The following is a 26380-nucleotide window of genomic DNA, read 5'->3' as shown; positions in this document are numbered from 1 at the left end:
TGCCCCTCCCCCACTTGTGCTCGGTTTCCCTGCCTCTCTCAAAAATAAACATTAAAAAAAAAATGTTTTTTTAATTTATTTATCTGATTTGATTCTGGTTGCTTTCTTGCTTCCCTGTGGGCTTCCTACAATGACTCTAGATCTAGAATATTCTAAAGCATTCTTCATACCTTCATGTTTTTAGTGGAAGAAGTAGTGGTATGGGTGTATCTAGTTTCATTGCTTCCAGTGAACCCCTGACTAGGCAGCCTGTGTGGTCTGGCTTTCAAAGAGGACAAACTCATTTGGATGCACTGTGAAATATACTGAATCACTATATTAGTTATAATTTAACATAGCAGCATTCTCCATTCTGTGTTCTAGGGATGGCCAGGAAGTTGCTGTGGTTTATTTCCGGGATGGCTACATGCCGAGTCAGTACAGTGTACAGGTTGGTATTCTGTTAGACTATTCTCTGCCTCCTAGGACCCAAAGTCATTCCTTGGAGACCCAGCTCAGGCATCACAATAACCTGGGTTTTTCCCTGGGCCCTGCCCTCAGTTCTTCCTCAGGGAACTTACTGCTGGAACCTCTTATTCTCCCACAAGCTTTTTACTATCTGTCACTCTCTACACAGTGTCTTCTAGACTCTGAATCCTCAGGTATCTATGTTGCTTCAGCCATTCACATTGTTTCTAGGGATATACTGGCAAATGTTTTTTTAACGTTTGTTTATTTTTGAGAGAGACAGTGAGCGGCGGAGGGGCAGAAAGAGAGGGAGACTCAGAATCCAAAGCAGGCTCCAGCCTCTGAGCTGTTAGCACAGGGCCTACGTGAGACTTGAACCCAGGAACTGTGAGATCATGACCTGAGCCAATGTTGGATGCTCAACTGACTGACCCACCCAGGAGCTCCCTGGAAAATGTTAAACAGTCATCTTTTTAAGGGGGAAAGCCCCAGTTTGTAGCATTTGCTGATTTCTATGGTATACTCCCATCATGGCCGATTTCAAGTTACCCAACTTTTCTTTTTTTCACTGCTTCAGCAAGAACATTTGTTTTTTCCTTAAAGTTTTTATTTTTAAGTAATCTCTATACCCAACATGAGGCTCAAACCTACAACCCTGAGATCAATAGTCTTAGGTCCTATGGACTGAGCCAGCCAGGTGCCCCCGACCTACTTAACATTTCTGAACCCAGAGATGGGTACAATCAGCTCTGGGTAGCTAATGCAAACCAGTTCCACCATACCACTGACCAGCTCCTTCCTGCCAACTCTTACTTCTCTTTTATCTGTGTTAGAAAGTTTTTCTGTCCATTCATGTTAATGACAGTAATGATGATACCACCTTATCTTGCTATCCTACCATGTAGTTTCAAAATTACTTTCCACATCCATTATTTCATTTTATCCTTACAACCACTGTGTGAGGTATATAATTATTGCCATTATACAGACGGAGAAACTAAGATTTGGAGAGATTCAGGGGCTTGTCTAAGATCTCACAGGGAGTTCCCAGGCTTTCTGATTCTTGGTCCACTAGCACATCCAACATATTGTTCTCCGCCTGCCCCTAATCCATAGTATGGAGAAGCTAAGAAGCCCTGCTTTCACTTGGGAGAAATAAGTTAGAAAATACCATGATCAGTATGCCTGGGGTCATGAGCCTTTGGCTCTGCCTGTGTGTGACCATGGACAGGTTTCTGACCCTTTATGGGCTCAATTTCTGTAAGCTGAGGAAACTACACTCAAAAAATGAGGGAGCTCCTTCCAGATCTTTAATTTTTTGAATATAGGATTTTCCCTAAGACCCAGCTGAATAAGGAACCCAACAGTTCCATAGAGGTGGAAGCTCTGTAGAAGGTCCTTTCCTCTAGAAAGTGGTTAGGAGTGGTGGAAACTTGCTGACTAGAAAAAGACAAAACTGTCCATGGGGAATATGGATCCAGGCTCCAGGACAGGGGATTTGGGGGATCCAGGCTCCAGGAAGGGGCCAAAAAAAAAAAAAAAAAAAACTTTAAAAAGAGATTGAGCTAACAGGGAAATAAGACTGTGCATAAGGAGGAGGACATATTTAGGGAATTGAGAAACTCACACAAGGTTTAGAATTTGAAGATAAATCTGCAAAGCTTAGTGACTTGTTAGTTGATGTTGGGAATGCCCCTGCTCATCTCTGAATTTTGCTTCCCTGCTTTTAACAAAATGGAGTACTTCTCTGGGTTTATCTCTGATGTTCTGGGCACCAGTAACTGCCTGGAACATCAAAGGTGGTTGAGATTCGGGGCGCCTGGGTGGCGCAGTCGGTTAAGCGTCCGACTTCAGCCAGGTCACGATCTCGCGGTCCGTGAGTTCGAGCCCCGCGTCAGGCTCTGGGCTGATGGCTCGGAGCCTGGAGCCTGTTTCTGATTCTGTGTCTCCCTCTCTCTCTGCCCCTCCCCCGTTCATGCTCTGTCTCTCTCTGTCCCAAAAATAAAAATAAAAAATGTTGAAAAAAAAAAAATTAAAAAAAAAAAAAAAAAAAAAAAAAAAAGGTGGTTGAGATTCTTGGTAAAGACCAGGCAAAGATGCTGCAGGTGGACTGTGTATCAAAGGGAGGACAGCATGGGTGGTTGTGGATGTTGCTCCTTAGGCCTTAGCCTTTATCCTGCTGTGGTCAGTTTGATGTAGTCTGGAGTTCAAGGACAGGTTATCCCCCAGTGTCTGAGAACAGGGACCTCTGCTGTTTACCTGCCTCTCACACACTAAACTCTTAGCACATCAGACCATTCATCCTATGATTACCCACTTGCAGGCTTTTGCTAATTATTCTGCTAATCCGAGTGTCTTCCCTATTGACCTGTCAGACCCTACCTGACTACTCAAATTTCACTTCACTAAACAACAATAACAAATAATTACCGAGCGCTGTGTCAGACACTGGGGATACAAAAGAAACAAGTACTGGAGCTCACATTTTGGTCAGGGAGATGGTCATCAGAAAGTAAGAAAAAACAGAAAAAAAATTTTTTTTCTAGTTGAGGGAAACTCTTTGAATAAAATAATAGAGTGAAGGGGCATCTGGGTGGTTCAGTCAGTTAGGCGTCCGACTTCAGCCCAAGTCATGATCCCGCACTCGTGGGTTCAAGCCCCTTGTCAGGCTCTGTGCTGACAGCTCAGAGCCTGGAGCCTGCTTTGGATTCTGTGTCTCCCTCTCTCTCTGCCCCTCCCCTGCTTGCACTCTGTCTCTCTCTCTCCCAAGAAATAAATAAATACTAAAAAAAAATAATAATAATAATAATTAAAAAAATAATAGGGTGAAAAGATAAGCGAATTATGAAAAACCCACACTAAATAGGGTGGTTTGAGCAGAGACCTAAGAATGAGAAGGATCTAATCATCCATTGGAAAAGCCAAAAGGAAAAGACTTTCAGGCAGAGGGGAAAGCAGCAAATGCTAAGGCCCTGAGGTGGAGTGACATCTGTGTGTTTGAGGACTGACCGGCCTGTATGGCTGGACTGTGAGAGAGGGATGCAGGGAGGTCATGAAATTGACATGGTTGAAAGGGGGACAGGAGGCAGATCCTGCAGGGTCTTGTGAGCTTTGGTAAGGAGTTTAGATTTTATTTGAAGTACAGTAGGAAGCTGAGCTCATACACAAGTGTCTCACCTCTTTCAAACCTCTTCATCTACTTTTCTATGCCCTTATCTTGTTATTTCCCTTTTAATTATAGTCATGTACCATTGTGCTAAACTGTGAGCTCCCTGAGGGCAAGAATCCTACATATTGGAAGAATCCACATCTGCCTTACAAAGAGATGCAGTGACCCTGGGAGATGATGAATGTGAAGAAAGAAAGCATGATACCTGGCATCTGATGGATGCTCAGTAAAAGTCAGCCAAAGTGAAATGAAGTAGAATTACTTTTGTTTTCTTCCCTCTGCAGAACTGGGAAGCACGCCTGCTGCTGGAGAGGTCATGTGCTATTAAGTGCCCAGATATTGCCACCCAGCTGGCTGGGACAAAGAAGGTGCAGCAGGAGCTGAGCAGAATGGGTGTGCTGGAGATGTTGCTCCCTGGCCAGCCTGAGACTGTGGCCCGCCTCCGTGCCACATTTGCTGGCCTCTACTCACTGGACATGGTGTGTGGGCTGCCTCTTTCTTCCACTAGAGCAGGAACCCAGAATTCAATGTATTGGGGAGGCTGGAGCTGGTAGTGGGCTGGAGTCCATTGTAAGCTCCCTCAACAAAGGTAGAGATCCAGATAAGAGGTGGAAAGAGGAAGGAGCTGAGGAGGACAGCAAGAATTGGGGAATATCTATATGTGTTCTCCATGCCTCCTACTGTGGAGCCCTGAACTGTTGCCAGAGAAAGCTTGTTTTCATTGTACTTGCTGCCTTCAGGGGTTTGTTGGGGGTGACATCCAGATAGTAGCATCTAGCCTCATTCCTGTTATTCCTCTGATGCTGCTCTGCACAACCAGCAGGACCGCAGCTCCTGCCCCTGGTTTAAGACTGCTGGTAACTGCTTTCTTGCCTCCTGCCAGGGTGAAGAAGGGGACCAGGCCATTACTGAGGCCCTTGCTGCCCCTAGCCAGTTCGTGCTAAAGCCCCAGAGAGAGGGTGGAGGTAGGTGGTTCCCCCTTGGTAGGGCTGCTCAGTGGAAGGGAAGTGAGCAAGAAGGCTGTTACCAATGCTGACTCACACTTGCTATGGGCACAGTCCCAGGCTCTAGGGGACATAGGATGAACTGACACAGGCCTTCACCTTGGACAATGTCCCAGAAGACCCTGTGATCAAGTGATATTGAGCACAGAGGGACCTGATTAACCGTAACTGGAGGGTTCGTACAAGTTTAGTCTGAGGTGCCTGTGACCAGATTGTGGGGAAGTGGGATAGGGCATATCAGGAGGTTGGATAGGGCATATCAGGAGGTTGGATATCTTGCTGCCTGGTTTGAACTCCTTGAGGGCAGGGATTATGTCTGTCCACAGACCCAGAAGAAATGAGTTTTGATCTTGGTCTTAAGGGATAGGTAGGAGTTTACTAGGTGGAAAAGGAGGGAGAGTATTCCATACAGAAGGAGTAGCCTCAAGGAGAAGCACTGGTCCATGGACGTGTGGTACATTTGGAGATTAATGAATACTGGTAAGACTGGAGTACAGCATGAGAAATGGGAGGAAGCAGGGATTTGGGCTGGAAAAGATGGTTTGGGACATGATTATAGAGACCATTAAAAATATGTAGGAAGTTGGATTTTATCCTAAGGGTAGTGGGAATCCATTAGAGAGATTTAAGGAGGAAAGGGATACACATCTGATCCAGGATCCATGTTTCAGCCATGGTAAAGTACGTCCTGGATGAGGGGAGACAATGGCAACAGACATCATAGAGGAGGCTGGTATAATTGTCCAGAAGAGCAATGTAGAGGCCTGGGCTAGGGCTAAGACATTGTAAGAATACAGACTGAAGAGACACGTCTGAGTTATTGACAGGTAATGGAGAGGGAGGAGTTAAATATGAGTCAGGATGTCTTTCACCTATTGGGAGCAGGAAGATCCAGGAAGAGCAGGTTCAAGACAGAAGCAATGAGTTCTTCTTGGACATGCTGAGTTTGTTTTGGGAGCCCATGGGGTATCCCTGCAATGTCAAGAACAGGGAGCTTAAGTTGAAGATTTGGGAGTTAAGTCATAGAATATAGATGGAGCCTTAGAAATCTCCTTGGGGGGGGGGGAAGTGTGTTCATGGAGGAGAGAACAGGGTGGCAGGTGGATTCCTTGGTAATTCCAACATTGAAGAGGAGCAGGAACCAGTTAGGGAGGCTGAGAAGGAAAACCATAGACAAGTAGGAGAACCAAGGCAGGATGCTGTGGTGAGGTGTGTTTGCTTATGTGAGAAAGGGCTCTCCTATTAAAGTGACATTCCCTTCTTGGGAGCCAGGCCTGCCCTGGCTTCACTGAGCTGGTGTTAGAAACTGAGGCTGCTGCCTTGACCACAGAAATGGGGGCACAGAGTGGAGAAGGTAGGCAGAGGGTCGAGGGTGACTGGCCAGTGTTATTGCAGGTAATAACCTATATGGGGAGGAGATGGTGCAGGCCCTGGAGCACCTGAAAGACAGCGAGGAGAGGGCATCCTACATCCTCATGGAGAAGATAGAACCTGAGCCTTTTGGAAATTGTCTGCTACGGCCTGGCAGCCCTGTCCGAGTGGTCCAGTGCATCTCAGAGCTGGGCATCTTTGGAGTCTATGTCAGGTGAGCCAGTCAAGAGGGTCTCCTCCTTGCCAGTCAGCCAAGTGAGCCTGGGGAGGAGAACTGGACAGGGAGCAAGAATCCTGGGCGTCAGTCCCAGCTCTGCGAGTCCCTAGCCATGTTACCTGTTTCCTTATCTAGTAAATGAGGCCAAGGACCCAAAACCTGCCCACCCACAGGGCTATCAAATGAAGCCCAGATGACAAGTGCTTTGCAGCTATAAAGGAAGTTCCAAGTAGTATCAAGAAGGATGAGAAAGTAACCCTAGACTATAAGGAGACCCCAGGGAAGAAGAGAATTTGGGTCCAGTTTCCAGGCTACCAGGGGTTCTAGAGAAAGGTGGGATGGGCCAGCTAGAGGATAATCAGTTGGCTCTGAAAGACTGAGTGACCCCTGGTTTGGATGTGAGCACTAAAGAAACAGGAAGGGAAGACCACTTGGGAATTTTTAAGGAATAGTTCCTGGTCCCTTAAACCGCTTCCTGCAAAATATGCAATCTAAGATCAAGCAAAGTAGGAATATCAGATCCTACCATGCTCCTGACCTGAGCCTTCCCTCTAACCACTTAACAGCATCTCTGCCTGCCATGTTCCCCCAAACCCAACTACCACCATAGCCATCTTGACAGAGAGGGAGAGAAGGAAACTTACAGCTACAGAACATGAAATGTGAGCCTGGCATCATGCTAAGTGCTTTTCCTGCTTTATTTAATCCTCGTGACCATCTTGCAAAGTGAGAGCTATTATCTCTATTTTAAATTGAGGAAATTGATATTGAGAAAGGCTGAGTAACTTGCTCAAAGACACAGAGCTAATAATTTCCCCAAAACAATGCAAACCCAGATCTGATTATAAAATCCTAGCACTTTCTTGGGTGTAGTCAGTCACTCATATACTGCTCACGTGGGACCAGGGAAGGATTTGGCTGTGGGGGCTGAGTCTTGGTAATGGAGTGGTGTGTCTTCTGTCCCCCTTTCTATAGGCAGGGAAAGACACTTGTGATGAACAAGCATGTGGGACATCTGCTTCGAACCAAAGCCATTGAGCATGCAGATGGTGGAGTGGCAGCAGGAGTGGCAGTCCTGGACAACCCGTACCCTGTGTGAGAGCACAGCCAAGCCTGCCCAGATTTTGCTCAAGAGACCTTCTATCCCTCATACTTGTCATTCCTCACCTAGCCCCTCCGAGGGTCTTCCTCCCTGCACCTTGGGAAGGCTGGTCTCTTCTGTTCAGGGAAGGGTGAATGCTGGGTCCTTTCTCCAGCTCTCCCGTCTGAGGACCAGAAAAGCTGTTTCCCTTAGGTGAGATCTACAGGCCCCTAAATCCTCAGGGTGTGGGTATAGCTGAAAGGAAGCTGATTTGAGGTAAGGGTCCATAACCCTGTCAACTGCCTGTCAGCTCCTCATCAGCCTTTTCAGCAGGTTCCAGTGTCTGACCTAGGATAGGACTGAGAGGTAGGAGAGGGGCAGTGAAGGGGCATAGCATTTCCCTGCCTCTGCCTTAAATAAAACTACGTTGTTGATTCTGTGATTCCTTGGTTTATACATTTGAGAGGGGGAGGAGCTATAATCTGGGTCAGCACACTTAAAGTGGATTAGAACAGGGGAAATGACTTGGCTATAATCAGTCTCCCTAGCCCCAGACCCTAGGATAGAATCTTGAAGTTCCAATGCTTACTCAGTAATGCTCCCGTAGGATCATACAGAGAAGAGGGTCCCTTGGCAGGACCTCAAGAAATAATGCAGCCATGATGGGACATCACAGGTGTGAACTGGCTTTAGTTGCTTTCCTGCTTAATTCAGGAGCTTGCCAAAGGGCCTATAAATGAAGCCCTGCCTAGATCTGCCCAAACCAAAAGTTCTGGAAATAGGATATTGGGGTATGCCTGGGGAAAACCACTCCCTTTCCCATCCCCCACACAAATCAGAACAGCTAGCAAGTACACAGTCTGTAAGACACCTAAGAAAACAAGTCACTGCCTTCTTAAGGTCACAGACTTTATTCCTATAACCATAGGGCCTGAGCATGACTGGAGCAAGAAGAATTTCATCTGAGAGTGTCTCTTATGGGAAGGACTGTTCATGGAAGGATGGGAACAGAGGACAAGGAAGATAAGCTCTTCTGGCCCTAAGAACAAAACACATTTACTCCAGCAAAGCAGCAGATAATCTGAAAACCCTCTGGAAACTGAGCCTGCCTGCACAGCCCCTGAAGCAAATGGGCAGAAAAGCACTGCCATCTGGCACAAAAGGGAATTCAGATCCAGAACAGAACCAGAAAAGTATTTAAAAAAATAATAATCAATTGTTCTGGGACTCACAAACAGGCATTTCTAAGGGAAAATGCATACCCAAGATAAGTAGTGGTGCTTCCTGAGAGAGCTGACAGGATTACAGAGCTGCTTACCTGCTTCAGTCTAGGCCCTCACTTGCCCTCTACATCCTTAACTTGAGTAAGGGACATGACCTTCAGGTCCTGTTCTGGGCTCCAAGGGCTCTTAAAGTCTAGGGGCTCAGCAGCAAGCTGATGCTAACCTGGGCCATGTCCTATCTATCTGGCAACCACAGGAAGTTGCCTCCACACAGGGGCAAAGCTGGTCCTCAGTCCCAGACAGCTGGTCAAGAGAGGTGGTGTGGGTCTGCACTGGCCCTCAGCACTCCTGGATGGGGGCAGGGAGGATGGGAAAACTTTGCAAAGCCAAGCAGGGGCAAGCCTGGGTGAAGGGCAGGGTCTTGTTTACTGGATGGTCAGGCAGCGGTGGTTGAAGAGCTGGCAGATGACAGTTGGGTCAGCCACAGTAGACGTGTCCCCCAGGTCGTGGTCATTCTGAGCAATCTTCCGAAGCACCCGCCTCATAATTTTCCCTAGGGGACCACAGCCTTCTGGTTATGTGGTGATAGCACTGACCCACTCCAGCCCTGCCAAAATGGCTTCCATCCACACACATTCTGCCACCACTAGGCCTTGGCCAATCCCAAACCCAATCACTTGAGGCCTTTGAACATACCTGAGCGGGTTTTAGGCAAGCCAGGTGCATTCTGGATATAATCCGGTGTGGCAATGGGGCCGATTTTTTCTCTAACTGTAACCAACAAATCATTAAGCATTTCTTCAGTATCATTAGCCAGGCTCCCAAAACCATGGCTTTGTTCCCCACCTATTTTCTCTTCAAGGCTCTGCCCACAGAATCATTCTTAGAGTCACTGCCTTTCTCTCTCTTTTTTTTTAAGTAGGCTCCATGCCCAGTGTGGAGCCCAGTGCAGGGCCCAACCAACATGGGGCCTGAACTCACTTGATCTTGAGATCAAGACCTAAGCTGAGATCAAGAGTCACACACTTAACCGGCTAAGCCACCTAGGCACCTGGTCTTTCTCTCTTTTCAACCCACTTCTACTATCTCATTTCGTATCAGTCTTCCTTCATGGAACTCCAACTCTAAGAATCCACCTTCTAGAGTTTAAATCCCACTTTATTAGCAGTGTGGCCTTGGGCAAGTGATTTAACTTCTCTGAGCTCCAATTTCTTCATCTTTAGGATGAGGTAACAATAGGATCTATTTCACAGTGGTGATTATAGGTATAAAATGGATTAATGCATTTAAAGCACTTAGCCCAGTGGTGGCAAAGAGAATTCTAGAAATGTCAGCCATTATTATCCTAGTGGAGAGACTAGAGGAGACTGAACAGGAAGGTGGCAATCAGCCCCGAAGGCCCCCTAGGATCTGGTTTATAGTTTGGGGGGCAGCTTGCTCTAGCCTCTTCCCAACAACTTGCTGTGGTAACTTGGCCATCAGGACAGTCCCTACAGTCCCTGCTTAGGGAGGCTTCTCACTCTGCTTCTTGAGTTCCTCGATGAGGGTGGGGCTGAAGGTGTAGCCATCACACAGGGTGACAAAGCAGTAGAGGCATTCGCCCTTCACAGGATGAGGATGGCCGACCACAGCTGCCTCTGCAATAGCCTCATGTTCCACAAGTGCTGACTCCACCTCTGCTGTGCTCAGCAGGTGTCCTTGTCAAGGGAAAGAAAGTGCCATGAGAGAGATCCCATGCTCTACCCCAGCCCCTGTTCCATCTGTGCCTAGAGGGCTGTCCTGGTCTGGTCAAATGGGGAAGCCCCTTCATTCATTCCTCACATGTTCTGCTTTGGTTGTCCCACCATCCTGGTTCCCCTCCTCTAAGCGCATTCCAGTGTTTATAACTCTTCCTCCAAAACCTCTACCCAAAACTGAATGCTGCACTGTAAGTATAGTTTGGCCAAGGACATCCTGGTTCTCTTGGAAGGCTTTGGCTGGGACTTGCTGGGGAAGTAGTGCTAATGAGAAGGGAAAACAGTCCCTGGCCCTCACCAGATACATTCAGCATGTCATCAATCCTTCCAGTGATCCAATAATAGCCATCCTGGTCCCGTCGGCAGCCTGGAAAGAGAAGAAATACAAAACATGATAAATACCTCACAGTAGGGTACACGATCCATATTATCAAACTGCTACACCCACTGCAGTAGTCTGCTAACAATCTTCCTGCTTCTATACCATGGTAGCCAGCCTCCAAGATAGCCACACTGATTTCCACTTTCTGATGATATTCAGACTTCTGTGTAGTCCTCTTCCTCATTGTACTTGGGTTAGTCTGCATGATCAACAGAATTTGGCAGAAGTAATGGGATGTCGTTTCTGACGTTAGATTATTGAAGACGCCGTGTTCTATGTTGGTGGCATTTTCTCAGATTATATGCTCTGGGGGAAGTCAGCTGCCATGTCATGAGTATCCCTGTGGAGAGGTGAGGAACTGAGGGCTGCTGCCAACAGCCACATGAGTGAGCTTGGCAATAGGTCCTCCAGGCTCAATTAAACCTTCAAATGACTGCAGCCCCAACCAACAGCTTCACTGCAACCCATGAGAGACTCTCAATGAGAATTTCTGACAAAGCCACTAACAAATTCCTGATCCTCAGAAATTGTGAGATATCTGTCATTTTAAGCCACTGAGTTTGGAGGTAATTTGTTCCATGGCAACAGATAACTAATATACTCACCTAAAGTCTGTTCTCCATAAATCAGTTATTTTCTAAACAATAAACCAGTTCTTGTCACTTGTCTGCTTAACAACCCATAAAGGTCTCCCCCATTGTACACATTTGGATTTTGGATAAAATCCAAAGTCTTCACCATGACCCACAAGGTCCTACATTATCTACCTCTCCAACTTCATGTAATATTCTTCCCTTCTCTTTGCTCACTATACTTCAGCCACACAGGTTTTGGTCTGCTCCTCAGACATTTCAGGCTTATGTCTCTGCACAGAACACTCACTCTTACTCCAAAATTTTCCCATTCCTGGCTGCCTTCTCACTCTACAGGTCTCTGGTCAAATATCACTTCCACGAAGCCTTCTCTCACCAGCCCATGTATGGTGGCCATTCCTGCAGACATCCTTTATCCTGTAACACTGTTTATTTTTCTTCATAGCACTTGTCACTAAGATAAGCTTATTTACTTGTTTGCTGTATTTATTGTCTATCTCCCTTTGCTAGAATATAAGCCCCGTGTGAACAGAAGCCTTGTCTACCTTATTCATGGTAATATCCCCTATGCTTAGATCAGTGCCTAGACATAGTAGGTAATAAATCGTTATGGATGAATGGATTGGTGGATAGAGTCATGGCCAAACACAGGCTCTAGACATGAGGATGCACATGACATAGTAATACATACTGCTGCATGCCCCATCTCTTTTAGCACAGGAACAATGGAAACAAGAACCTCTTTCCTCATATATCAGATCAGATGGTTCCATGCTGAGACTTTCCATACAACACTCATACCTGCTCTTACAGTCTTCTGTATAGCTCTGCCTGGATATTAGGCACTGACACATAGAATACATTCCTCTCTCTGTTACTCTTCACCCCTAACCAACTCTTCCTGAAAAAGGAAGGGGAAGATACATGTCTTGGTGGGAGGTGTGGGAAAGGGATAGCTAAGGCTCACCATCTCCTGTCACATAGTACCCAGGGAACTTCTTAAAGTAGGTGGCCTCAAAGCGTTCATGGTTCCCATAGACTGTGCGCATGATTCCTGGCCAGGGCTGCTTGAACACCTAGGGAGTGAGAAAGGCACAGTGGTCACATCTGCTACACTGCCTCACTGGAAGACAATCACAGTCTTGCCAAACCTGAGAAGAAATGGCTTGAATGCCCTTTCTGAGAAGTAAAACAAAGTACAGGCTTCAGAGATAGACAATCCAGGTTTAGAATCCCAGATCTACCATTTACTAACTGTGTGACCCCAGGTTAGTAACTTTACCTCTCTGAGCTTCAGGATCCTCTTCTGTAAATCAGAGAAAATAATCTCAACCTCCCAAAGTTGTTGGGAGGATTGAATTAATGATATTTGGAAGCTGTCTAGTACAATGTTTTTTTTATTAAAAAAATTTTTTTTTAACATTTTTATTTTTTGAGAGACATAGTGTGAGCAGGAGAGGGGCAGACAAAGAGGGAGTCAAATTCCAAAGCAGGCTCCAGGCTCCGAGCTGCCAGCACAGAGCCCAATGCGGGGCTTGAACTCACCAACTGTGAGATCATGACCTGAGCTGAAGTTGGACTTAACCGACTGAGCCATCCAGGCACCCCTGTCTAGTACAATGTTCTATTAGTGATAAGCATTTAGTAAATTTGAGTCTCCTCAGGAAATCAGGTCCAATTTGATATAAGTGAAGATAGTCACATAAAAATGAATAAATAATTATTGCCCTGATAATAATATCCTGTGGCAGTAGACTGATGAGATACATGAAATTTCCAGGCTAAGAGTCAAAAGGTCTGGATTTATGTCCTGCCCTTGTAACTAACTTGCTCTTAGTAAAGTAGGATGGAAGGGGGGCGGGGTAGATTATCTTCCTACAAGTACTAATACAAAAATCACAACATCTAACATTTGTTAAACACTAACTTAGATTCTGTGCTAAATCCTTCACATGGGTTATCTAACCAATCCAGCAACTTTAGGAGACAAAGGTACTATATAACCCTGTATTACAGATGAGGAAATTTAGGTTCAGAGGTACTAGGCTACCTATCTGAGGTCCCAGAAGGGGCAGAGCCAGGATTTGAACCCAAGCAGGTTGACTCTGGAGCCTATATGATTTTCCACTATGTTTTAAAGACTCCTTTCACACTAGAATATTTGTCAAAGGAAGAGTTGGGCCTAAGTTTTATGGACCCAAAAAGGCATCATCAGGAATCTTTGAGGAGAGGCCTCAAGAGCCAAAGTGGGCCAAAAGGCAGAGAGGCAGGCAAAGTATCCAGAAGGATTTCCTCCAGGGTCTCTCTGCAGAGGATAAACTCTCAATCATGGAGCTTTACCCACAAGCACCCACCAACAGAGATTAGGTTCTAAACTCTGAAGCAAAGTACAACATTCGTTGCAGTACTCTTTCCCCTCAACTCCTAAAAGACATCCAAGGGTTAGGGCCTTACCAGGTAACCTTCAGCTTCACCTTCCAACTCTTCCCCAGACTCATTCAAGATTGCAGGAGCTACACCAAAGAACGGGAAGGTCTAGAAGCAAGCAGGAGACAGGACTCAAGAACAGGAATGTGGCAACTCTGACTCAATTCTCTACCTCTCCCAAGGATCCCCAGAGCCCCAGATACCTCACACATATCAATCTAGTTCCCCACCCTCTGCCTAGGCCAAATGTCCCGAGATTCTACTCCTGCTTAGCCTAGGACTAGGCAAGGGAGCCACACTCACAGCAGAACCAGGCTTCATTGGTGTGGCACCAGGGAGGGGGGTCAGCATATGGCCACCCTGTGGAAGTCAGACATCCGGAGTTTGAGTCAGTTTTCCCACACTGTCCCTGAGCCCCAGCCTTCTAAATCCTTTACTCACTGTCTCTGTCTGCCAGAAGGTGTCCACGATGGAACAGCGCTGGGCACCGACCACCCGGTGGTACCACAGCCAGGCCTCAGGGTTAATGGGTTCACCCACTGTGCCTAGCACCTGTAAGGATGCCCGGCTATGCCTTGGGCAGGGGAGTGGAGAAAGAGGAAGGCTCTGAGTACCATTGGGAACCAGGAAAACATGCCTAGGCTCTTCTGCCCCCTCCCCTATTCTGGGCCAAGGAGTTGGAACAATGGAATGGAAAAGACTACACAAAGGTCACCACCTAGCTCTGAGGAACACTCATGGGGCAGCAGCCAGGAAGGGGGATCTCACCTGGTGACAGGCTCATCTCCAAACTTCATGAGCAGGCGGATGGCCGTGGGTGCTGTATAGAACTTGGTCACCTTGTACTTATCCACGATGCTCCACAGGCGGCTCACATCCGGGTATGTGGGAATCCCCTCAAACTAACCCCAGTGAAGGCTGGTCATTCCTAGTCCTTCCCAACAGTCCCTCAGTTCCCCTACCATACCCTCAGGCTCAGTATTTTGCCCTTTCTAACAAACCCATGTCTTCACTCCCTTACCAGATAAACCAAGAGAACTTCCCAGTCAGTATATATAACCCCCTCAGAACTCCCCCTTCTCCAGGAAACAGGTCATTGTGTAAGTACCCTTGTCCATAAACCAAGTGGCCTTGGGAGATTGTCATCTATGATCATCTTGTCCATCCCCTAAGTAAGCCAAGTATCCTTGAGTCCCAGCTCCCTTCTCACCAAAACACTGGTGGCACCATTGGCCAATGGCCCATAGGTGACGTAGGAATGGCCAGTGATCCAGCCGATGTCTGCTGTGCACCAGAACACATCCTCTGCGTGGAAGTCAAACACATACTTGAAGGTTGTGGCCACATAGAGCATGTAGCCCCCAACAGTGTGTACTACACCCTGGAGGAAGAATAGGGCCTCAGGTTGGGGCCTTGGGTTCACCCCCACAGACCACCAAACATACATAGGCTGGAAAGAGCTAGAGGAAGATCCTCCTCAGGGATTCTAGCCCTGCCAGCACCCCTTTCATAGCACCCATCTCTCTTCTATCCCTTTTTCTCCATGTTCCCATCTCACACCCATACACATGCATAGTCAGTCTGTCATTCATATCCACACCCTAAAATGGTATTTCTGAGCCACCACTTTCACACACATGAGCACTTCTAGAACACTCACATCTAACAGTGTCTCTGTTTTATTTTTTTTTTTTTAATTTTTTTTCAACGTTTTTTATTTATTTTTGGGACAGAGAGAGACAGAGCATGAACGGGTGAGGGGCAGAGAGAGAGAGAGAGACACAGAATCGGAAACAGGCTCCAGGCTCCGAGCCATCAGCCCAGAGCCCGACGCGGGGCTCGAACTCACGGACCGCGAGATTGTGACCTGGCTGAAGTCGGACGCTTAACCGACTGCGCCACCCAGGCGCCCCTCTGTTTTATATTTATGCACACACAGTCAATTACACATTGACAGAGTGAGAGTGGGCAAAGAAGATAATCTTCTTTGCTTACTCTACCAGTACCCCATCCCTAGGAAAAAGAGGCCAAAATTGTGCTTCTAAAGCCCCACTAAGAGATATTCAAGCATATAGAGAGAAGAATATAGGGATGAGGTGAGTGGAAGGTAGGATGATAAATCTTTTAAGTTGATGGAAAAATCAGTTTTGTTTCTGGCTCACACACTGTGCCCTGGGAAGGACTAGATGTTAACAGTGTGACTTGTGGAAGGAACTGAACTCTAAGAGACATAGTCTAGGAGTCCAGTAAGAATCCCTGTGGCCAATCTCCATTGGCCTTGAGTTCACAGCACAGCTCTCCTTCAATCAAACCACAGGGCATAGACAAGGAACAGTCAGATACATGAACTGATCCTTTTCTCCTTTTCTGGGCACTCATGAAAGCCCCCACCTAAACTATCTCACCCTGGGCGTCAACATTTAATGATTGAGGATTTATGTCTTTTTCAAATTCTTTTTTTTTTTTAAATAGAGAGAATGCAAGTAGGGGAGAGGGGCAGAGGGAGAGAAAGAGAGAGAAAATCTCAAATAGTCTCATGTTCACCACAGAGTCTGATATAGGGCTCAATCCCACGACCCCAGGATCATGACCTGAGGCAAAATCAAGAGTTGGATGCTTCAGGCACCTGGGTGGCTCAGTTGGTTAAGCGCCAGACTTGGCTCAGGTCGTGCTCTCGCGGTTCATGATTCAATCCCTACATCGGACTTTGTGTGGGCAGCTCAGAACCTGGAGCCATCTTCAGAGTCTGTGTCTCCCTCTCTCATGGCCCCTTCCCTGCTCACACTCTGTCTCTCTCTCAAAAATAAATAAAGCATTAAATTTTTTTTTTTTTTAATTTAGATGCTCAACTGACTGCGGCACCCAGTCTCCCCGAGGATTTATGTCTTAATTTGATTTAGAAAAGGTAATGTGACAGTTCCCAAACTCAGGATTAGAGAGTAAAATCTGTATTATCATTCTTCCTCAGAAACTCATTTCTCACCACTACACAGTACACACACACACACACACACACATACACATGCACCCATGCACACACGCACATACTTGCCTTGGGTTTGCCTGTGGAGCCACTGGTGTACAGGATGAAGAGTGGGTCCTCAGCATCACACCACTCAGGCTCACACTCATCCTCTGCCTCTTGCATGAGTTCATGCCACCACAAGTCAATCCCTTGGTTCCAGGAGATCTGCAGGGGTAGGAAGACAGGAATGGGCAGAGAAGAACTGTAACAGCTCAAGACAGGAGTAGAGACCCACCTACCTGGCACCTGGGATTGGGATAGTAACCCCAGGTGGGGGTGCTGGGAGGGAGGGAACTGTGAGGGTGGAATGCAACAGAGAACAGGAGCAGAACAGCAGGCTTCTTGGGTACTCCTAACACCCTACTCCAGAGCTCCTCTTATGTGGCATCAGGTTGAGGAGGGCACCTTGGTTGGTCCCTTCTCATCCTTCAGTTCGTAGCTTAAATGTCACCTTCATGGAAGGGTTTTCCCTAAACAGTATCTGGTAGATTCCCAACCCCATCCTCACCCTTGTTATTTTTCTTGATCACAACACCATGTTTCCTTCCTATACAGTACATATTTCTAGTTATTTTATTTAGTTATTTGCTTGATTACTGTCTTCCCAACCAAATAGTGAACTCTATGAGTGCAATGGCATGTTCGACTTCTTTCTTTCTTTTTCTTTCTTTCTTTCTTTCTTTCTTTCTTTCTTTCTTTCTTTCTTTCTTTCTTTCTTTCTTTCTTTCTTTCTTTCTTTCCTTCCTTCCTTCCTTCCTTCCTTCCTTCCTTCCTTCCTTTCTTTCTTTCTTTCTTTCTTTCTTTCTTTCTTCCCAACAATGAGCAAAATGCCTGGCACTCAATACATACTCTACATTTTTTTTTTTTTTTTGGATGAATGAATATACACACACAGGCCTACATACAAACATATGTACTTATGGGACTAGTGGCTTATCAGCAGGGATGCAGACACCACCCAATTCAGAAATGCAAAATTAGTCAGAGCCTGCAGGTGAAGCGGGCACCTGGCCCTGTTAGTATTGAAAAAAGTCAACAGCTTTTGGTCCAAGCGCCTTTTCCTGAATGTCTAGACCTTATCCATATCTGCAGGTTTGTACCCTAGCTCCACTCCTGCCTTTACACCACTGGTACCAATGGGTTTCCCACAGACATATTTGTTTGAGGTTCCATTCAGCACAAAACCTGCTTTACGTTGGTGGAAAAGGACCAACATGGACTTCTCCCACGAGAGGGGTGTCCCCCTCTACTGGAGTGTCTTTGATAACTACTTCTGAATCTGTTATCCTGAAATTTTTCTAGCCTCTCCTTGAAACTATTTTACTTTCCTAGTTATATCAGCTCTCTAAACAGCCACCTTTCTGAGTCTACCCTGTGCTAAGGGAAGTTGAGATTCCCTGAACTTGTCCAAATATTACACTGAATCTCAATCCTAGTTCTGCCACTTCCTAACTACATATGACCTTGGGCAAGTCACTTTACCTAAAGTCGGTTCATTTTAAAATGAGGACAGTTCTGGGCACCCGGGTGGCTTAGTCGGTTAAGCATCCGACTTCAGCTCAGGTCATGATCTCATGGTTTGTGGTTTCAAGCACTGCATTGGGCTCTGTGCTGACATGACAGCTCAGAGCCTGGAGCCTGTTTCGGATTCTGTGTCCTCTTCTCTCTCTGCCCCTTGCCGGCTCTCTCTCAAAAATAAATAAACATTTAAAAAAAATTTTTTTAAATAAATAAAATGAGGATAATTCTTCTTTCCCTAACGGTCTCACAGGATTTGGGGAACATCAAAAGAAAAAGGCATTATCTGGTAAACATCAAACCTTGAATTGTCCTTTGGAGTGGGAAAGACTGATGAATGTCAGGAAGGATAGAAGTTAGTTCAGTTCCACTGAACTCCTCTAGGACATAAATTTAAGGGTGTGATAATGGGAACTGTTTTGGGTTTGCTTTGGCTATCACAAAGTCCTTTCATATTAATTAGCTTCTTGTATGTTCAATGGCCCTGGCTCGCAGGTAGACATGATCATGTAAGAGAAACACCCTACTCCCTATTCCCAATGTATGGCTATATGCTAATTTACTGTGTACATATTTGGTTTAAAAACCCCCAAGTGTTAAACACATACCTTGATAAGTTATAAAATGATTCTCTAGCCACTCATCTCTTTCTGTACAATCTGCCCCTTACTTTAGAGAATTTGAAGTTTCTGGCACATAAACATCATAAGAATGACAAGCCCAGGCTGAATAAGGCACCATTAAAAAGAAGAAGAAGGAGAAGAAGAAGAAGAAGAAGGAGAAGGAGAAGAAGAAGGAGAAGGAGAAGAAGGAGAAGAAGAAGAAGGAGAAGAAGAAGGAGAAGGAGAAGGAGAAGAAAAAGAAGAAAAAAGAAGAAGAAAAAGAAAGAAGAGAAAGACACTGCCCACAAGCTAGAAAACACTAAAACACACCTTATTTTTTAATGGAATAGCCACAGGGGCCTACACATATATTATCATATGGGCACTTTGTTTCTGCCAAATGATCTACTTGAGATGAGGGCATTAATGTATTTAAGTAGAAGAGTGTCAGTATTGCTTTGGGCAAATGGTACTTGTCTACTGTACTGGTTTGAATTGTCATAGAAAAGGCACTAGGTACATGTAAGGGCAAAGCAGAGTTACACTGTGGCAATGAGGAGATTCTTGTAATCTTGCAAAATGGTTTCCTTTGTGGGTATGTGGGTGAAAAGGGCCGGTATTCCAGGTGTGGAACCGATAAACAGGAAGCAGGATGAGCTCAATTAGTGGTGCAAACTCGTTGGTTGTGAATTGGGTGTGTGCCTATGAGAGCCCAGAGCTTTGAACCAGGAAAAGATCTCAATTTTCTGAAGTAAGAATGGAGTTGGCCTTTGTCCTTGGACCAGGATAGCCTGGGAAGGCAACTGCCAGGTATGAGAGAGGAACGTGAGGACACTCATAGGTGACATGATTGAGAAGAGTACCTCCAAATTGTGCCAGGTGCTCCCTTGAAAAATGCTTAAGGATGATGGGGTATAGAGCTCTCCCGAGATTTCTGCAGCTTTGACTGCCATTATCAGACCAATAAACCTGGACTTCGTAAGCCTACTCTTATGGTCTTTGGTTTTGGGTAACTGACTATTTTCACTTCCAAGAACCAAAAGTTCAGAGCCTGTGGCCTAAAGGTCTCTGGTATTAAGAATTATATATATAAGAAATATATATATTTCTTTTCTGGTTTCCCTTTTAGAAATGCCAGGCTGTCTGCTATGTTAAAAGCAATAAAAGCTACAGGGTGCCTGGGTGGCCCAGCTGGTTAAGTGGCCGATTTTGGCTCAGGTTTATGATCTCACAGTCTGTGGGTTCAAGCCCCACGTCAGGCTCTGTGTGGACAGCTCAGAACCTGGAGGCTGCTTCAGATTCTGTGTCTCCCTCTCTCTCTGCCCCTCCTCTGTTGATACGCTCTCTCTCTCAAAAATAAATAAACATTTTTAAATAAGCAATAAAAACTAACATTTATAGTTACTATGTGTCAAAAACGTTATATATACTGACAAAACCCTATCAGGTAGGAACAATTATTATCATTATTCAACAGATGGAGAAACCGAGGCAAGAGAGCTTATTAAGTACTTTGTCCAAGTTTCCACAGTAGCAAGTGACACCACTAGGATTTGAACCCAAGTAGTGTGGCTCCAGAGTCTATACTCTAACCACTGAGTTTGTTACCCTCTTTCAAGAGAAATGTCTTAGGTCTCTGCCTGACTTTTAAAAGGAAAGTAATATACCCTGGGAATCAGATCTGTCTCCACCATGCTATGAGAACAGAGAAAAAAAGATTATATTTACCCTTAGCCAAAGGGGTTAATAATAGAAGACTTAGAGTAAGAGACCCTATAAGGAAGGTAAAATTCAGAGGAATAATGAATTTTATGTTTTGTTTTAATAGAGGAAGTGGTTTCCTTTCAAGCATGTATTATCATCTCTCCATTATTGATAAGGGAACTGAAACCCAGAGAGGAGAAACAACTTATTCAAGGTCATACAGCTAAAAATCAGTCTCTGGGGCCGCCTGTGTGGCTCAGTCGGTTAAGCATTGGAATTCGGCTCAGGTGAACCTGATGGTTCATGGGTTTAAGCCGCACATCAGGCTCTACACTGTCAGTGTGGAGTACACTTGGAATTCTCTCCTTCCCTCTTCCTCTCTCTCTACGCCTCCCCCACTTGCACTTTCTTACTCTCTCTCAAAATAAATAAATAAACTTTATTTTTAAAAAATTGGTCTCTAGGGGCGCCTGGGTGGCTCAGTTGGTTGAGCGTCCGGCTTCAGCTCAGGTCATGATCTTACAGTTTGTGGGTTCGAGCCCCGCATTGGGCTCTGCTGACAGCTTAGAGACTGGAGCCTGCTTCAAATTCTGTGTTTCCTTCTCTCTCTGCTCCTTCCCCGCTCATGCTCTGTCTCTCTCTCTCCTTCAAAAATAAACAAAAACATTAAAAAAAAATTTTTTTTAAGTCGGTCTCTGGACTCTAAGTCTAGTCTTCCCTCTATTCTTTTTTTTTTTTATTTAAAAAAAATTTTTTTTTCAACATTTTTTATTTATTTTTGGGACAGAGAGAGACAGAGCATGAACGGGGGAGGGGCAGAGACAGAGGGAGACACAGAATCAGAAACAGGCTCCAGGCTCCGAGCCATCAGCCCAGAGCCTGATGTGGGGCTCGAACTCACGGACCGCGAGATCGTGACCTGGCTGAAGTCGGACGCTTAACCGACTGCGCCACCCAGGCGCCCCTAGTCTTCCCTCTATTCTAATCTGCTTTGAGCTCCCATTTAGGAATCTCCCTTCTCAGAATCACCTACAATGTAATTTTTATTCAATCTAGCACTTAATTATATCAGAGAGTTTATGTGCAGTTTATAAATCCTAAAGTACTATATAAAGGTATTTAGGAATTTTCTTCCTTGTTGTCCTATATAAAACTGAGGTTTTCATCCCCAACTTGATGGTGAATTCCTAAGGTCAAGTTCTGTGCCTCCTCTACTTGCTCTCCTCCTATCTCCCAGGGCTCTGCCCCAGCTAAGTATATAGTAAAAACTGACAAGTTACTTGGTTATCTCTCCCACAAAGGTCCTAAGCAACAGGAGTGAAATGGGATGCCTGTTGCTACCTTTCTGAGATTCATGCTCTATGCCAGTTCAGAGAGGTAGCAACAGGCATTTTGTTTCATGACTCTTCAGAGTGACTTAGATGGCAAAGGACCCCGGGGGGCAGACAGAAAGAGGTTAGGACTGGCAGCCACCTCCATGGGGAAAACAGGCAAAGAGCAGATGGAAACACAGACAAACACGCAGAGAAGCAGTACCCAAGGCAGTGCAGAGGTGGATACCTGGGGCCAGATGCGCTTGGGTTTCTCTTTCAGCTTACCCTGTTAAGAGCCCATGGAAAGGGTGGTGAGCAGGGTCTGTGTATAGGGAAGTGGGAGGGAAGGGTCAATGTGTTCCGAGCCTTTACTGCCTCCTTTCCTTTAGGCTCCCCAACCTATATTTTCCTGATCTTATTCCCAGCATCTATACACTCATAATCCCTAATGCTGAATGGGGTCTCCAATCTCCCCAGAGTGGACTATAGCCCTATGACCATGCAAGGCCCCTCAAGTCACAGAATCTCAGGAATGCTTTGTCCTTCTGGACCCTGGAGCTTCCATCCTTCATGCCCTTAGACCTTTGGGCTTTTCCATCATTTCCACTAAAAGTGCTGGATCCAAAGCTAACAAGGGCCATATCTTGAGGGCCAAATTCTGGTCCTTCCATCGTGGCACCACATAGGTAGCCCATTCCAAGACATAGTCCAGTATACGGTTACCCAAATAGCCCATTTCTTTCTTTCTTTTTTTTTTTAAATTATGGTTGACTAAGCCCATTTTTAACCTAAACCCAAGCCCTGAAGTTCCCTTATACCCACCAGGATACCCCAACCAGCATAGAGTCTCCCTTATAATCTCTCCTGCTAAGTTCCCACAGTACGAGAGACTCCCTACTGACATTCAAGGTCAAAATCCCCCAGAGGAGGAGGCCTCTGGAGACATTCCTAGGACTGTTCCCAGATCCTCTCAGCATTATGATGAGGAAGCAAAGAAGGACATTAAGAACTTCCTGGACAGGAAGAGGGAGCCAATTTGAGCCTAGATGAGAGCAGAGAAGTACCAGACTCACCTGCACATCCGGGCATGGCCTCTTAATGGGGGGAGACTGGCTGGGAGAGTCACTTGTGCCCAGCTCTGCCCGCCCCAGGTGCTTGACCACAATGCAGCATCTCACAGGGAAGCCCCTAGAAGGAAAAACCTGAAGTAGTAGGCTGCCTTGCTCAAAAGAGAATTTGGCAGGACCCACCCATGTCCATCTAGGATAGAAGGGACAAAGGGAGTCTGGTACTGGCGAAAGGCCCAGTTGACCAAGAGCAGTAGCCAACCACATACACTTACTTCTCCCGACACTTCTCCAGGGCCTCGTCAGCCAGTTCCTTCAGGTTCACAAGCTTTTCCCCCCTGTAGAAGGCATCTTTGGGGAGCAATAGACATTCCAGGACTTAGAAAGGCACCACACTCCTAGCCCCTTATCCCTAGTGAGCACAATGTTCATGGAGCCCTTCCTGAGGTAGGCCTCTTGATTCTGGCTCTTCCAATTGATTTGAGCTGAGAGGGTCATGTGAGGTGGAATCCGGAGGTAAGGGTAGGCAGTGCCTACCCTCTATGCTGAGCAGTCACAAATACCAACTAGCTAATTAGAGACCAAAACTTCAGGTGTGGAGGTTCTGGAAAAGGGGTGAGAGAATTAGTCACCTGTAGTGATAAGAAGGCTGCAACTGGAATCCAGGATCCGTTCACATAGAGACTCTGCAGAGAAGCCTGCAAACTAGGGAAAAGAAGGAAGACTAAGGGAGAGGAGGACCTAGAAGCTGAGTAAACAAGGAAAAGAGACACTTTTAAAACCTTCACAGTTTCTAAGCCACGGTCCTAGAAGAAACTAGATAACTGATATGGAACAAACATTCTAAACCTCCTTAGTTTGGTTCTTAAGCTCCTTCATCATCCAGGCCCACCCTACTTCCCCAGAGCCCCATCCCCCACTAGGTCCTTTTTTCCAGCCCAAATTCCTACCACAATGGAGTGCAGAGCCCCAAGGCGGGCACACGCCAGCATGGCCACCACGAGCTCTGGTATCATGGGCATGTAGATGGCCACCCGGTCGCCCTTCCGAATACCTGCAAATAAAAGACACAGATCATGCACCATGTACCCTTCCTGCTGCTACTTGCTCCTTCTCATTCAGCTACTGCTCACTGCACAGCTGACCTTTTCTGTTCTCCTAGTACCACATTCCTTCCATTCCTTGTCTACTTCCCCTAAGTCCTCAGATATCCCTAGGCAGTCCCCTCCAGTCCCCGTCTCATACCCCTGCACTCACCCTGTTTTTGGAGAACATTGCTGAATCGACACACTTGGATCAGAAGCTCACGATATGTGATCTGGGTGGTCTCCTCTGGTTCATTGCCCTCCCTGAGATACATCAGAAAGAATTAGTCATTAGGGAAACTATATATATTCAAACAAAAAACAGGAGCAGTCATATATCCATTTGGTAACACCAAGGCTCCTTGTGAATGTCCTGTGAGGGTGAGCTATCTGCCATCACACCTTATTCTGACTGGTCAGATACTTTAGCATTTTAGGGGCACCTGGGTGGCTCAGTCAGTTAAACGTCTGACTCTTGGTCTCGGCTCAGGTCAGGATCTCTCAGTTCATGAGTTCAAGCCCTGCATCAGGCTCCGTGCTGACAGCACAGAGCCTGCTTGGGATTCTCTTCCTCTCCTTCTCTCTCTCTGCCCTTCCCCTGCTTGTGCACTTGCTGGCTCTCGCTTGCTCTCTCTCTCCCAAAATAAATAAACCTAAAAAAAATTAAAATATACTTTATACACAAGATGTGTATCATTGGATAATGTACTTCCATTTGCAAGCCTCACTTAGGTTGGTAAAATGGGATGATGATCACTTCTCTTCCATTCTAGGGATGTATTAAGCAGAAATGGTATCATAGATGTGATTCCTCCTGAGCACTGTGTCAAGACTGCATTGGTGTTATTCACAGTGGGATCTCCAGATCACCTGCACCCAAGGGAACTTATTAAAATACAGATTCCTGAGCTCTACCACAGATATACTAAATCAGAATCTCAGGGTCCAAGAATCTGCCACTTTATTACAAGCTGGTATAAAGGTTCACTTGGTGATTCTGATACATATTTAAAGTTTCAGAATCACCACCTTCTATCAGCTGATTTCTGTCTACCTCCTCAGCCTTGCCTCCTACTCCTCTCAGCCTGGTTTCCTTCAGTTATTCCTTCATTTGTTCATTTGCTTATTCAACAAATACGATATGCTATATACATGTATAGAAATAAGGCACTGATGAACAAGATTAACGAGATCCCTGACAACATGGAGCTTATATTCCAATGACAGTGCAAAAGTATACAAGTAACAAATACAGCCAAGATCATTTCAGATAATAAGCATTATGAGGGATATAAAGAATGATATAATGGGGTGCCTGGGTAGCTCAGTGGGTTAAGAGTCTGACTTCGGTTCAGGTCATGATCTTGACATTCATGGGTTCAAGTCCCACATCAGGCTCTGTGCTGACAGCTCAGAGCCTGGAGTCTGCTTCTAAATCTGTCTCCCTCTCTCTCTCTGCCCCTCCCCTGCTCACACACACGTGCACATGCACACTCTCTCAAAAATAAATATTAAAAAAAAGAATGATATAATAACGAGTGACTGATGAGAAATACATTTTTAAAAAGATATCTTAATGAACTTTCATAATTATACGTGAAGATTTAACAATAAGAATATTCCTCTGGTGTTTTTGTTTTCAATTTTATGATTTTTTTAATAATACATACATACTAATGGTACCACATAAAAAGATACGAAATGAAAAGTGTCCATCCACCCCTACTCCTCAATCACTGCCAACTGGCAACCACTGTTAGTACTATGTTGTGTAACTTTCCAGAAATAGTCAATATGTAGATAGGACCATTCCTAATAGGTTGGAGGGCATAGGGCAACTGAACTAATGTGGAATGACCAAGATAATCACTTTAGAAGATTACACTGTTAGCATCTTTCATAAGGTCCTTGGGATATCACTGAAGATGGAAATTTAAAAACTGAATTAAAAAATTGAATTTTAATGCTGTTCAGAAAAGAGGTAAGCACCTCACAGTCCCCAACAAAGCACCTTAGGTGGGAAGAGGTGGGAAAGAGCTGTTTTAACCATGGGACAGGCTGTTATGGAAACACATATGCATGCATTTATGTTTACATATTCTTGTTTTTTCTACATAAATGATGGCATACAATACATACTGTTCTGTATCGTGATTTTTAAATTTTTTTTAATGTTTATTTATCTTTAAGAGAGAGAGAGAGGGGCGCCTGGGTGGCGCAGTCGGTTAAGCATCCGACTTCAGCCAGGTCACGATCTCGCGGTCCGTGAGTTCGAGCCCCGCGTCAGTCTCTGGGCCGATGGCTCGGAGCCTGGAGCCTGTTTCCGATTCTGTGTCTCCCTCTCTCTCTGCCCCTCCCCCGTTCATGCTCTGTCTCTCTCTGTCCCAAAAATAAATAAAAAACATTAAAAAAAAAA

The 26380-nt window shown here is 45.6% G+C and overlaps 2 protein-coding genes and 1 long non-coding RNA gene across 6 annotated transcripts in view; 2 read left to right on the top strand and 1 right to left on the bottom strand.

Moving 5' to 3' along the window:
- GSS (glutathione synthetase) overlaps positions 1-7731 on the top strand; it is a 28822-nt gene extending 21091 nt beyond the window's left edge. The window contains exons 9-13 of one of the 2 annotated variants that reach the window (XM_058685384.1): positions 364-430; positions 3901-4095; positions 4500-4581; positions 6016-6205; positions 7184-7731. In XM_058685384.1, the coding sequence (XP_058541367.1) occupies positions 364-430; positions 3901-4095; positions 4500-4581; positions 6016-6205; positions 7184-7307 (658 nt within the window). In that variant the 3' untranslated portion in view covers positions 7308-7731. Of the gene's footprint in view, positions 1-363; positions 431-3900; positions 4096-4499; positions 4582-6015; positions 6206-6774 lie in introns of both variants that reach the window. The other variant, XM_058685386.1, reaches the window with a different exon arrangement.
- On the top strand, positions 2037-2916 carry LOC131485671 (uncharacterized). The gene is made up of 2 exons (XR_009248960.1): positions 2037-2246; positions 2511-2916. It is a non-coding gene; the product is annotated as an uncharacterized LOC131485671 (long non-coding RNA).
- A 405-nt stretch (positions 7732-8136) lies between the features above and the next one.
- Positions 8137-26380, bottom strand: part of ACSS2 (acyl-CoA synthetase short chain family member 2) — a 53947-nt gene continuing 35703 nt past the window's right edge. For 2 of the 3 annotated variants that reach the window (XM_058685381.1, XM_058685383.1), the window contains exons 3-19: positions 24137-24228; positions 23830-23933; positions 23512-23584; positions 23155-23230; positions 22886-23000; positions 22060-22098; positions 16703-16840; positions 14861-15031; positions 14419-14552; positions 14092-14224; positions 13954-14010; positions 13678-13758; positions 12191-12299; positions 10547-10615; positions 10033-10209; positions 9209-9283; positions 8137-9065 (exon numbers count right to left, since the gene is read on the bottom strand). In XM_058685381.1, the coding sequence (XP_058541364.1) occupies positions 8938-9065; positions 9209-9283; positions 10033-10209; positions 10547-10615; positions 12191-12299; positions 13678-13758; positions 13954-14010; positions 14092-14224; positions 14419-14552; positions 14861-15031; positions 16703-16840; positions 22060-22098; positions 22886-23000; positions 23155-23230; positions 23512-23584; positions 23830-23933; positions 24137-24228 (1771 nt within the window). In that variant the 3' untranslated portion in view covers positions 8137-8937. The remainder of the gene's footprint in view (positions 9066-9208; positions 9284-10032; positions 10210-10546; positions 10616-12190; positions 12300-13677; positions 13759-13953; positions 14011-14091; positions 14225-14418; positions 14553-14860; positions 15032-16702; positions 16841-22059; positions 22099-22885; positions 23001-23154; positions 23231-23511; positions 23585-23829; positions 23934-24136; positions 24229-26380) is intronic. The other variant, XM_058685382.1, reaches the window with a different exon arrangement.

This window comes from Neofelis nebulosa, chromosome 9, assembly GCF_028018385.1.
Source record: "Neofelis nebulosa isolate mNeoNeb1 chromosome 9, mNeoNeb1.pri, whole genome shotgun sequence".
Taxonomy (NCBI): domain Eukaryota; kingdom Metazoa; phylum Chordata; class Mammalia; order Carnivora; family Felidae; genus Neofelis; species Neofelis nebulosa.
The sequence above is the reverse complement of the archived record's forward strand: the minus strand, read 5'-3'. Positions and strand labels throughout refer to the sequence as shown.